Source organism: Canis aureus, chromosome 9, assembly GCF_053574225.1.
Source record: "Canis aureus isolate CA01 chromosome 9, VMU_Caureus_v.1.0, whole genome shotgun sequence".
In the NCBI taxonomy this organism is placed as follows: Eukaryota; Metazoa; Chordata; class Mammalia; order Carnivora; family Canidae; genus Canis; species Canis aureus.
This window is the reverse complement of record NC_135619.1, coordinates 22,889,848-22,903,476: the sequence shown is the minus strand read 5'-3', so window position 1 is coordinate 22,903,476 and position 13,629 is coordinate 22,889,848. Positions and strand designations below refer to the sequence as shown.

The 13,629-nt window shown below is 32.0% G+C and overlaps 1 protein-coding gene across 4 annotated transcripts in view; it reads right to left on the bottom strand.

The window, feature by feature from the left end:
- Positions 1 to 3,681: 3,681 nt before the first annotated feature.
- LRFN5 (leucine rich repeat and fibronectin type III domain containing 5) overlaps positions 3,682 to 13,629 on the bottom strand; it is a 237,153-nt gene continuing 227,205 nt past the window's right edge. For all 4 annotated transcript variants that reach the window (XM_077909147.1, XM_077909150.1, XM_077909148.1 and 1 more), the window contains 2 exons: positions 9,950 to 9,993; positions 3,682 to 4,108 (listed from right to left, as the gene is read on the bottom strand). In XM_077909147.1, coding sequence (XP_077765273.1) covers positions 4,091 to 4,108; positions 9,950 to 9,993 — 62 coding nt within the window. In that variant the 3' untranslated portion in view covers positions 3,682 to 4,090. The remainder of the gene's footprint in view (positions 4,109 to 9,949; positions 9,994 to 13,629) is intronic.

Below are 13,629 nucleotides of genomic sequence, written 5' to 3'. Positions count from 1 at the left end.
AAGCTCTAGGGAAATGTAAATCAATATCAATGAGATAATCCACTCCTACTAAAATGACTCTTAAAAATTTGAGAATTATAAATATGGAGAAATTGGGACCCTTGCACACTTGTGCATTACTGGAATAAATGTAAACTGTCATGGCCACAATAGAAAATAGTCTGCAGTTCTTCAAAAGATTCAACATAAAATTACCCTATGACCCGCCTAGCAATTCCACTCCTAAGAATATAGTTTAAAGAATTGAAAACTGGGAACACCCGAGGGGCTTAGTGGTTGAGCAACTGCCTTTGGCTCAAGGCATGATTCCATGGTCCCAAGGATCAAGTCCCACATCAGGCTCCCTCCATGGAGCCTGCTTCTCCTTCTGCCTCTGTCTCTGCCTCTCTCTCTCTCTCTCTCTCTGTGTGTGTCTCTCATGAATAAGTAATAAAATCTTAAAAAAAAAGAAAAGAATTGAAGACTGAAACTCAAATATTTACTTAAATACAATGTTCATTGTCGCAGTAATCACAGTGCCCAAAAGGTGGAAACAACACAAGTGTCTATCAAAAAATGAATTGATAAACAAAATGTGCTACATAAATTCCTGGAATATTATTCAGCCATAAAAATTTCTGATATACGCTTCAACATTGATAAACCTTGGAAACATGACAGTAAATGGAATAAGTCAGACACAAAAGGACAAATATTGTATGATCCCACTGGTATGAAATATCTAGAAAAAGCAAATTCATAGAGAAAGTTGATTATAGTTTACCAGGGACTGAGAGAAAGGAAATGGGTATTATTGCTTAATAGCTACAGATCCTGTATATGGGTAATAAGAATGTTTTTTAAATAGTGGGGATGATTACACGTAATTAATGTCATTGAATTCTACACTTAAAATGGTTAAAACGTCAAATTTCATGTCATATATATTTTCCACAATTAAAAAATGCTTTTATAAAAAATCTAACATGGTTAGTTTCCTTATATATTATATTTGTATGTTAAATAAAACAATCATGTGCTAGGGCCTTTTACTTTGGTTGTACATACTACATTCTGCATCACTTGCATTTTTAAGTAATTAAAAATTATGTACATATGCCTTGATAGACACATGTACACACACACGCACACACACACTATTCATAAACAGATCTATGAGATGTCAGTATAAGTACATTTTGGAAATAAAAAAGGAATAAGTTTTAATGTATGGAAAGCAGAATAAAAGTAGAAATAATCTGAATATATTTTGGACAAAACCAAGAATTTGTTAGAAAATATTCTATAAATATGAAATGGGGAATTATACAATTGAGCAAAAAACAAAAACTTGTAATACTAATCTTAGAGCTATTAAATTATAAAGAGGAAAATTTAAATTATTTGAGTTTTCCTTTTCATGTGAAAGTTACTCCTTTCAAAACCAACAATAGTGCTTTATTACTAATCTTATGTTCTACAGATCATGGGTTTCAAAAATCATGACTGTAGATTTTCAAAATATAAACTACTGTTTTCAAGCCATTTTCATGTCTCACAAACTATCTGTGCTGCATTCAAACCTCTTTTGATTTTCTTGTGTGTTTGATGTAATTTATATCCTGTATAATTTACATCACAAGTTGAACTGTAAATATTCATACTTATTACAATACATATTTTTAGCAGCTGGGTTACTTCTGATATTACTCAAGATAGTAGAATACCGGAAAATGGAAGTGGTTTCCAGTTCATATTAATAACTTTATATTTGAGACATTTTACATCCATTAAATCACTGTACTGTGACAACATAAGCTCAGCTCAAGAAATCATTCTTATCTTCAAAATATTTCATTGCTTTTTTTGCAAAACTTATTTTATGATAAGCATTCCTATTTAGTTATAGGCACACACTTGTGTTCTTTCAATCTCATAGTATAAGAAATACAGATATTTATCTGTTCATAAACAACTGAGTAGTGCACACTTACAGAATCAGAGACTGCGCCTCAGTCTTCCTGATGAACAACATTTCAACAAGAGAAACTATGTACACTGTGAGTGCCTGATTAATGTTGTTTGAATGTGTGTATAAGGGGAAGTTTTAGATTTAGGGGATGCACAGTGAAGATTTGAATGATTAGGAGTGAAGATTTGAAATGATTAGGTGTAATCTTAATTCTAACACACTAGAATTACATGAAAAATTATGCTCCTTGTAACACAATAGTGTGAACATCCTAAAGAGGTGAAGATGTCAGGCCACATTATCATCAAGAAAAAATTCAAAACAGAAAAGAATCAGGCCCAAGGGAGTGGAAGAAATAAAACAGGAGAATGTTCTTAATGAAAAGTTAGCAGGTTTTCCCAAGACCTTAAAAAGTTACACTCTGCACTGAGATCCAGGAAAGTCGTTTGTGCTCCTGACACTTTATATTTGAGGAGAAAAGTTGTATACAACAAGAATAGATCTGCAGATGCACTGCTTAAGTTGTATCTTTGTCACCATAAACATTTATCCATGCATATATACATGTACACACACACACACACACACACACACACAGATTGCTCTAGGACATTAGAGTTGTCAGGAAACAGAGAATGAAGCCATTTGCTCATAGTCACAAATTAACTACATTTCAACTCAAAATTGTTTCTTCTGTTTCAAGCATGCATTGTGTGATTGTGTGTCTGGAAGTTGAGTGTGTGTGTGTGTGATACTCTTTAAATTGTTGTTTAGTTAGGCTCTGAGCAGATTCCAAGTGCCATCTAAAGGCTTAACATTCTATAAACTCTCTTTAGGATGGTTGGATATTTATAATAGTCTAAAAGACATAGAATGGCTAACATATAAGCTGAATTTCTTAAAAGACAGTTTCCTAGCTTTAAAAAAAATTAAACTACATACTGCTTTTAACGATCTAACAGAATTGTAAAGGAACAGAAATAAAATCTCTAATGTTTTACAGAATCTGAATTCAATTGCCAATGGCAATGCTGATACTATTTTTAACTTAAACTTATTGTTTACACCAAGTACAGAGGTAAGTTTACATACATTTTCAAATTTTATAATATTTCTCCTGTGAAAATATGGAAGAGTGGGTAACTGGCCAAATATGTTCAGATCTAGAACTCAGGCCTGCTTGTTACCAGGGCCAGCCTTAAATGTGAAGCTTGGATACTGTCTAACTATGGTTGTATTAACATTTATTAGCCACAAAAGATTTCTTACTCCTATTTATGCTGGTATTAAATCAGATGTCTGTTCTTCCTTATTTATCCTGGAATTGTGCAAAATTAGTAAAATGGGCACTTACAATAAAATAGAAGGCCTAAAATTATTAAAACCTCTTCATTCTGGCTCTCCAGAAAAGCAATGGATTTGGACTAATTACCATATATACCTACTTTGATGCTTTCTGAAGTTCTGAAGTGATGAGATCCCTCATCACTTTCTGTCTTACACTGAGCCACAAAATTGCTATAAAGCTTTTAAAATAGCTGCACTGCTCTCCCACAGATGTGGGTGCACTTCGGTAATGGCAGAAATAGTTCCAGCATTATAAAGCAAAGTTGATTCTTTAAGGTTTTGCATTACATAAATGTAAAATAGTATTATTAGTTCTTATAGTCATTATTTCACCATTCATACTTGAAGTAATTGATATTTCCACAAATCAGGCACTGTACAAATTCTGTCATAGTAAAACATTTATTTGTTAAAGTGATATAGATTATTCAAGATTCTACAGTCTTAAATCATGGATGGCAATGTAACATGGATTGATACAGAACTCGATGCCAATGTCGGCTTTTCTGTTTCCTTCTTTAAAAACAAACAAACAAACAAACAAACAAAAAAAAACCAAAAAACTTGTAGGCCAGACGAAAAAAAAAATTTTGGCTTTAAAAGGGGATGAACCATGGTCTGGTCTGAAAGAGCCAGTTCCACCAGCATCAGAGACTTCTGCTTCAGCTCCAGTGGACAATTTCTTCTAGGACACCAGTTCAACAATTAGCCTTTGTGAATTGAAACATTTTTTAAATTTTATCCAGTAAAAATATCAGTGGCAACTTTTTTCAGGAGAGAAAGTAGTGCTCTTCAGATTAACTCCAGCCTCTGAAATGGAAGGAAAAAAAAAAAGAAAGAAAGAAAGAAAGAAAGAAAGAAAGAAAGAAAGAAAGAAAGAAAGAGTAAAAGAAAAAAAGAAACAAAGAGAAAATACATAGGCAATAAGATCATTGTGCTAGTAATTTAGAGTCACTGAACTATAAGCACCCAGGCAGAGGTTTATTGCTATAAAATACAAAATACACACCTAAAAACTATCTAGACATGCACATAGGCTTTTAAAATATTGCTTAGTAATTTCAAATTGTGAACGTATGAAAGGATTTCATTTTAAAAAGGAATCTAAGTGCATTAAGCCTAAATAGTTATGTGCATCAAAGCCAAATTGTGGAATGGCATTTTCCCTTGCTTTGTTTTTCACATTTATATTCTCAAGTTAAGAAAAAAGTAATGATTTTATTCATTAATGCATGCCATTTAAATTTTAACAAATAATCATAGTGGTTTTTAAAACTTTGAACATATTAGACTAGATTTGCTCATCATATCTAAAATCTAAGTGATCTCTAACTTCTAAATATAGTCTGTTGGGAATTTGGTATCATAATGAAATTTTTAAAAATTAATTATACATTAAACATCAGAAAGACTATTATTCCTCTTCATAAATTAGCTCCTCACCCACAGAACAAATAAATGTGTAAACCGACAATAACTCACAAGAAAGGTATTCCATAGTTAATGTGATTTTGAATTAAATGATATAAAAACCATTTAAAATTTTTAAATATCAAACTGTAAAAATACTCTTCTTCTAATGTGGATTCTCAGCATCATAGACTTAAGATCTGTCTATAAATTCTATCTTGAATAGAGATGAAAAATAATTTTTGACAAATATATGATTTCATAAATTTGAAGAAATCATTTTTGTCTCTTCCCATTAAAAAGGAACTATATTTACGAGTTGGCTGGCACAGTAAGTAGACTGTGTGACACTTGATCTCAGATTCTGGGTTTGAGCCCCACATTGGGTGTAGAGGTTACCTAAAAATAAAATATTTTAAAAAGCTGAGGGGGAATATTTCATCTGAATAGTTGAAGTTATTTTTGGTACAAACAATAGTTTTTAAAAATTATTGAACAAAAGGTTTATACAATGTTTGAAAACTGTTAATAGATAATAGATGTGTAACCTATTTATAAAAAAATAATTACCTTGGAAATGACTGAACTACAGATCTCACTATCATTCTTTACCTGGAGTGTTCTAAGAAAAAGTCACAAAATCACCTTAAATGACAATGAGGTATATCTAAATTCCTATCTACTGGGTTCAAAGCATAGCTGATCTTGGTGAAATTGGATTATTATAATGGTTTATTTCTGTTTGCATTTCCAATAATATGTTCCTTTTGATAAAAAAAAAAAGATAGTGTATTACACCAAACTTCAAGTTTCAGGAAACAATAATATATTGAAAAGATTAAATACACATAGAAGAAAAATATAGTGGACAGTATAACTAGTTTGATTTTAGAAATAATAAAATTTTCCTGAATAAAAAGCTATTTTAATATCGTTAACGAGGGGCACCTAGGTGGCTCAGTCAGCTGAGCATCTGCCTTCAGCTCAGGTCGGGCTCCCTCCTCAGCAGGAATCTGTTCCCTTTGCCCCTCTCTCTCTGCTCATGCTTTTTCTAGCTCTCTCATAAATTAAAAAAAAAAAAAAATCAAGTTAATGATTGCATAAGCTTACATATTTTAAAGAGTTTTTGATTCATTTCCACATTACATAAAAAATCATTAACAAACTATGGGATTATGGCTTTTTTTTTTGTATGGCTTTTATAAAAGCTGCTAATTTCAAAGATTAGACAATTAGCAATCAGCTTTAGAAATTACGGTTTGAATTTGCCTGCCCTGAAGATACTATTATTGAAACGATGATGTAATATGAAGCTGAATAAAAACTTAGAATTAGGATACTGAAAATAACAAATTTACTTTACTTATCAAAGGACAAACTCTTACAATGATTCCATAAAGATCTAAATATGAACACAAAATTATAAGAGCATCACAAAGGAAAAAAAAGACTATAATAATTATGCTAAAATGTTTCAAGAACTAAAAATAATGAATTTGAGATAGGCTCAGGATGTTTTGATAATGGTCCTTACTTAAAAGTGAAAGGGTATCATGCAAAATACTGTGGGCAGACAGTCTTATTAACAGTACTACAAAGAAAAGAGGAAATTAAAACTACCCCAATATTAAAAGAAGAAAAAATGTCCCGATGTTGAATGGATTGTGGGAAAATGTTAGTGCCCTACTCTGAATGCAATTAAGAACTATGAATGTTTTTTATCTTGTATAATTAGGATATCTAAAAAAGAAGAAAATGATTCTGAAAGTCATTGCTGATACTAGGATGCTAGTTTTTTAATTTACTGTGATGGTCAAATAAATGTCAAAAATGAGCTTTAGTTATTATAAAAAGAGTTAAAAGTTTTCTACATATGTGCATATGTGCCTATTCTATCACTCTTAGTTTTAACAATTTCACTTGAAGGGAATATCATAGAAAAAAAAAACCACTAAAGCTCTAGAACCAAATATTTTATGGTCATTTTTACTAGGAAATAATGTAAGAAAGATAATATTAGAAAGACACATTTGCTTTACTGTTTAGCTCTTATTTCATGTGTTTTTCCTAACCCTGTGTTAAATGCTGTTTCTTTCTAATCAGCTTACTTTTATTCATTTATACCTTAATTGTTTCTCTAAAAGAAGTTCTCTTTTTATGGTTATTGCACCTGTAGCAGAGATTTTATGACGAAGTTTAAATTTGTTAAATACCTTAATTGATACTAAACAGATATAATCGGAAGTCAGTTTATTAGAGTCAGGAAGCTACTATCTTAAAGGCTAGTGCAAGCAACTGCAGAATAAGGGATATTTCTTGAGCATACTTACGCACACACAGTACACATATTTTGTTGGTCTGAATATAACAAATACTTTTTAAGAAACTTTACTTGAGGCATTTTTGGTATAAATGCAACTAGTCAGGGGCAGCTAGGTGGCTCTGTTGGTTAAGTGTCGAACTCTTAATTTTGGTTTAGATCATATTCTTAGGGTTGTGAGATTGAGGTCCTGTCAGGCTCTGTGCTCATCGTGGAGTCTGCTTAAGATTCTCTCCCTGTTCCTTTGCCCTTCTCTAATAAATAAAAAAATTCAACTAGTCAATTGTTCGTATTTTAACTTGTAAACATGGCATGTCAATTATTTTACCAGGTTTATTTTAAGTATAACAATCTCTTTGAACTTAAGATTTGCACTTATTTGTAAGTGCCCGTTTACATGTAATTACCACCAGTTTTATCAATGATTCCTCTTCTCTTTGCTCTGAATTCATCTGAGATTAGGATTTTATAATTTTATTATAAAAGGATCATATATGATATATTAAATATTTTAAGTTCACTCTATTCACATTTACGAAAGATCTTAAGGAAAAAATTGCCATATGGCATATTCTAGCTAATGGAAAATAAATAAATGTATTAATTCTTCATCCTTAGGAAAAAAATAATCTTAGTAGATACATCAGTATGAGGAACACCTACGCCACTGATCGAAGGAAACCCTCTGTCTTCTGTGTATCTTCCTATTAGAGTTTGATGTTATATTAAGGACTATGGCACAATTAATTTAATAATGTTGCCATGGAAACATTTTTTATATTAAAAACAAAAATGTGTCGTAAGGTGTTCTGTGTTTTCTGCTTACTTTTTAAAAATTGTTTTATTTATTTATTTATTTATTTATTTATTTATTTATTTATTTAAGAGAGAGAGAGAGAGAGAGCAGGGGAAGGGCCAGAGAGGAATGGAGAGGGACAGGCAAATTCCCTGTGAGGCGGGGCTCCATCCAAAGACCCTGAGATCATGACCAGAGCCAAAACCAGGAGTAGGATGCTTAACAGACTGAGCCACCCCAGTGCCACGATTTTTTCCTTACTTTTACTGTATGTATGCATAGGTAGCATTTTAATTTCAATTTAATGCAATGGGCAGTGTTCAAAATTTTGGAAAATATGTTTTGCCTTTGGGTAATAAGCAACATTTGTTACCATCCTGCAGGAAATATAAACTTAAGGGGCGCCTGGGTGGCTCAATCCGTGGAGCGTCTGCCTTCGGCTCAGGTCAGGATCCTGGGCTCCTGGGATCAAGCCCCACATAGGAACTGAGCAGGGAGCCTGCTTCTCCCTCTCCCTCTGCATCCCACTCCTCCTGCTTGTGCTCGCTCTCTGTCAAATAAATAAATATAATCTTTAAACAAGTAAACTTAGGATAAAAAATGTATATTCCTTCTTCCTCCTAAAATAGAGCCAGGAATTTGTGAGCACAAGAAATCTCTGCCAGCTCTTCCTCACTCCATTCTCTCACAGGCAAAGTACTAGGACAGTGGGAGCGGCCACAAGACTAGGGGGCTCCCTCTCTTGGAAGGGGCTTCACTGGTTGCATTGACAGCTGTGGAAATGACAGGCCTATGAAGGCAGAAATCATTTACCAAGCACCAATAGTAGCTACACCGAAGTCTCAGGATACTTTAATTAATAATTGAAAAATGCCTTAGATTGACTCTCCTGCTTCTAATTCTTGATAAAACATTTAGCACCGTTCTGAACTGTACTTCTTATAGATTAACCATTTACTTTCTAATGCCTTTCTAAGCTACTCACTTTCAGAAGAACTAGAGGCCCAGAGTTACACGATAAATGAACTTTTAGAAATTAGAGAGAGAGGGAGAGAGGAAAGAAGGCAGAAGGAGAGAGAAGGAAACAGAGAGAGAGAAGTTCAGAGTGAGAAAGGGAATCACTGGGTGGTGATGAAACAATGCAGCCTCATGCAGGTCAGTTCTGCACACAAAACAGAACACAAAGTATGTGCCAGACACTGGGCTATTGATTGTTTCTAGTGAGCCATCTGTTCATTTTTTTGCAGCGTGGGATTGAGATCCTGAAGTCAAAGATATGATGCATGAAAAACTCTAGGTTTAATTTGGGAGTGGAATTCATTAGGGGAAACCCTGAATGATTGTTCAAGTTATTATCTTTTAAATACAAAATGTTAAAAAAAAAGAGACCTTATTTTTACCACTAAAAAATAAATCAGTGGCCTTTTTTAGAACTTTTAAAAGCAGAATATTTTTCTGTGCCAAACCTTAAGCAAATGGCTGATGCTTCCAGCTGTTTGAACAGATTGCTAAAGTGCTATTCTGCTCTGGAAACACACTTTCTGATCCAATTAAAATGCAGGAATCAAATACTCATTTGAAACTTCCAGAAAGGAAAAAAAAAAAAAGAGTAATCAGTTGCTGACAAAAGGAATAACATGAATATTTCATGTGTAGTCTTTTGCTTCATTTTATAATGGCTTCATTCATTTTGGATAACACTGAAACACTTCTGTTCCTTTACTTCCAGGGAGGTATAATGTATCATTTCAGCTCCTATTAGGATGTGGAGGTCAAGGATAGGAGTGAATACATTATTAACAAGCTACTGTCTTCACGTTGGGAAATACTTGGAAAAATGCACATTATATTGTGCATGTGTATGAGTGACTCCAAAGTCACATTAGTATTCCCCTTATTCTTATAGTATGAGTCAGAAATGTTCAGTTAACCAGAAACATGTCTAAATTTAGTAACTGGAATGTCATTTAACTAAACTGAACTACAGTTTGTATCCCTGAGCACTGAATAAGCTTTAACAGAAAATTTTGGCAAGTTACAGAAGCTTGCAAAAAATCTAAAAATTTATTATAAAAAAAATAGCCACTTAAGTGCTGAATTATGAGACAGGTAACAAAAATCTCACCTGTGTTTCCTGGACAATCTGGTCAACATTAGTCAGCAAAGCATCTGGGAATAAAATTCTCAGTGTCACAAACAAATACACAAATTCCATTTTTAAAAGAAACAGACCCTAAAACACTTCTCAGTGAAATCTTGATAAGATTTCTCTTAACAAAGAATTATCTAGACTTTTTTTTTTTTTTAACTTACCTGTTCTTGGGCTAATTGCAATTGACTTTCGTAAATATTTTGTAGTTGTCTATGGCTACTTCCTGATATATGATATTATAACGGTATAAAATCTTAGTTGCTAAAAGAGTAATAATTATTATTGAATGCACTTTTCCTGAAAGAGTTCGAGAAGAGAATCAGGCTTCTACTCATTTCCCCCAATTGACTATCAATGTTAATATTTCAACTACAGAGTTGTATATGATTAACATGGAACCATGGACAAGAGAATCCAAAATAGGAAATAGCTTCACCATGTTCAACAGGCAGAGTATTCAATCATCATTTACAACGATCATTATTCAATAGCCCTCCAAATAACAGCATGTTTTATGAAGTACCCATTTATCCTCATTAAAACACTAATGTTCTATATGCAACCATTTTGCCTTTAAATGTCCTTATGTATGTTCCATTGGCTATAAATGTTTAAAACCATTATATAACCCTGCATAGCACACATTCTATTTCTTTCTGATACATCCTCTTAAGCAAATACTCCTAGTCCTTCAGAAGTGACACGATAAGAAAAAAAATAGAAAAAAGTTATTCTCTGGTTTGCAGGTAAGTGTGATGAGAAAAGTACAAAATACTTTTTTATAGAACCTCCTGCATAAATATTCATAAAAATTTGTAATGGCCTCTGGAGATCAGGTTTTACATGAAAGCAATAATAATACATGTTCATATTATACAGAAAAAATGTTTAGGAAATTACATTATGGTAGAGCCAACATAGTATATTTCATAAGCCCTTCATATTATTTCAATAATTTATTGGACATACTCTGAGTAGAATCTCAATATCTATCTAGTTCATGTTTCAACCAAGATCAAATGTATATCCACTTCCAAACACAAAATGAAAAGGACTTCATGACTTTCCCTGAATGTATTTGAAAAAAATAATTTTTAGTTTTTAAAATTCATGAACATAACAGTCATCTATTTGAAAAGGGTGTATGAAATTAGACAAGTTGTAGAGATCACTATCATTAGGAAGTTCAGAAAAATAAATTTCTACTGGAGAGTTAATATCCCACTGTAATCTTACAAATAAGAGGTATAGTTTGTACAGTTGTTCTGGGAGAAGTTCCCTAGTAACCAGCCCATTTAAATATGATTTTGTTACATTAATTACAATCTATGTTGCAGGATACCAAATTCTAATTTTAACTGATTAATTTGATAAGCATACATATTAGTATATCTATATATTACATATATGGGTACATAAGAATATACTGTGTATGTATTTTATCAATGGTAACTTTAGATCCTAAATTTCACCTTTGAGAAATAGCTGACAAAATCAGAAGACAGTGATACACTATTTGTTACATTGACTACTTGTAATATTTGATAAAATTGCAAATGCGTTGACATTATTTAACATGGTGATTTCATACTTAAATAGAGTCCTAGGTAAAAACTGCTACTTTCTGTGCCCCACACTTCAACAATATCACATTTTTTGGATGACTCTGATCACAGAAATACTTTTACCATTCTTTCTATATTAAGTGATCTTCTGTATTACTACAAGAATTATTGTTTTTGTTGTGGAAACCAAACAATCTCCTCCCCCAAACTTGACAAAACTAAGTGTATTTGTTTATAGCATGCATTTATCTAGCATGGGAGGAAAGGAACTGAACAATCTGGAAAGACAGAGCTCTGAAACTATTACAAAATTCCAATTATTCCTTCTGGTTATTTTTCTCTTTTCTCTATGAAACTTTAAAACAAGGTATTTCTTATCCATACATTTCACCCCCAAAACACTTTACTCACAAACATTATAAGGTAAATAATGACTATATAATGATGATAATGATGATGATGATGATGATAATTATCATCATAACTGAGGAGGATAAGAGAAATCTCCATTTCCCATCCAGCCCACCTCTGTACTGAAGTCTTTTCTCCAAACACCACCAACACTCAGACAGAAGCATCCACATTCAGTGTTAAGGAAGAAGACTGGATGCTTCCTGAAACACAAGCGTTGACTGAGCAAGGAAAAGAGAATAGACAGTCTTCATTCTATCTAGTATAAATGAACACTGCTTTCTTAGCATCATAAAATAGAAGTGGAATTTTGTCATACCAATAAGAAAATGCATTCAAATCTGCAGTCCTTGAAAAAAAATGCATTTACCTTTGCAATTCTATGTACAAGATACTCTATGTTTTCAGCATTTTTTAAACCATTGACATTTAAAGATTGTTGTTAAGTTCTTATTGTGAATAACAGGAAAATAGGAAAATTTCAGAACTAAGACACAATTGTGGATCTTGTGATAATTGCTCTAGTTTGTTACCTTTAAGAATGAAGTATTTAGTTATTTAGTTTCCATTCAATAATACAAGCAAATAAAAGAGTTAAAATTTAGTTTGGAAGTAAGTACTTTCTGAGTGCTTTAAAGTGAAGTAGAAAATACTTCTCAAGGAAAGATAAAAAGAGATCCCTGTAGATAAATGGAACACATTTAATTTTCTTTTAATTTCTCAAATTCTTATGGAAAAGTATGAATCACTCAGATAATAAACTTGTTATGTCTATAAATGGTTTATAATAGTTCTATAACCTATATTCTAAAACATTTTTTAGTAAAATATATCTATAGAACAGCTAAAATCAACAGTCTGAAAGCTTAAAATAGCTTATCCCAACCTAACTACATTTAATGGTTTTTAAAAAAATTTAGGAAATAAATTAGCCACAGTGAGGGCGTTATGTATTTAATTTAAATTATTTACTTAATGTGACTCTGCTTCATTCTATTTGTAGAGTAAAAATAAATAGTATTTATCAAACCAAACTTTGTTTCCTCTTAGGATTCTAAGGCAGCTTTGGATGCTTCATTATCCCTTTATGATATTCAGATACTACATACATTAAATAAAAACTATTATTACTTTAATAATAGTTGGAACATTTTCGAATCGGGGGACAATTATCCAAAAGCAACAAAAAGTAACACAGGAAGACATATAATTAAAAAAATGTTTGGAGCAAATATCTGTAAATATATTATTTGTTAGTTGTCCTATTTAATAATTGAAACCATAGTGTAGAATGACTAAAAATAAAGGAAAAAGTAATTTAAGACATGGAAGCAAAAAACAATATATATATATATATATATATAACCTATACATAATCAGCAACTGCAAACCATATACTTTGGATCACGTGTACATAGCTGGTTAAATGAGAAATGCAAGAAAAAACAGAAAGAAAAACAATAAGAGAATTTCTTCCTGATAGTAATAAAACAGCTGGATCACAAATCAACTTCATATAATCAAAATACTTATTACTGTACCTTCCTCCCTGGCCCCATTCATTTATTTATTTATCAATCCATTCATTCATTGATTTGAGTAATTGCTGTGTTTCAGATTTTATGTTTTAGGTTTTATGTTTTATACCGGGTATCTGTAATAACCCTCAGCTTCCCC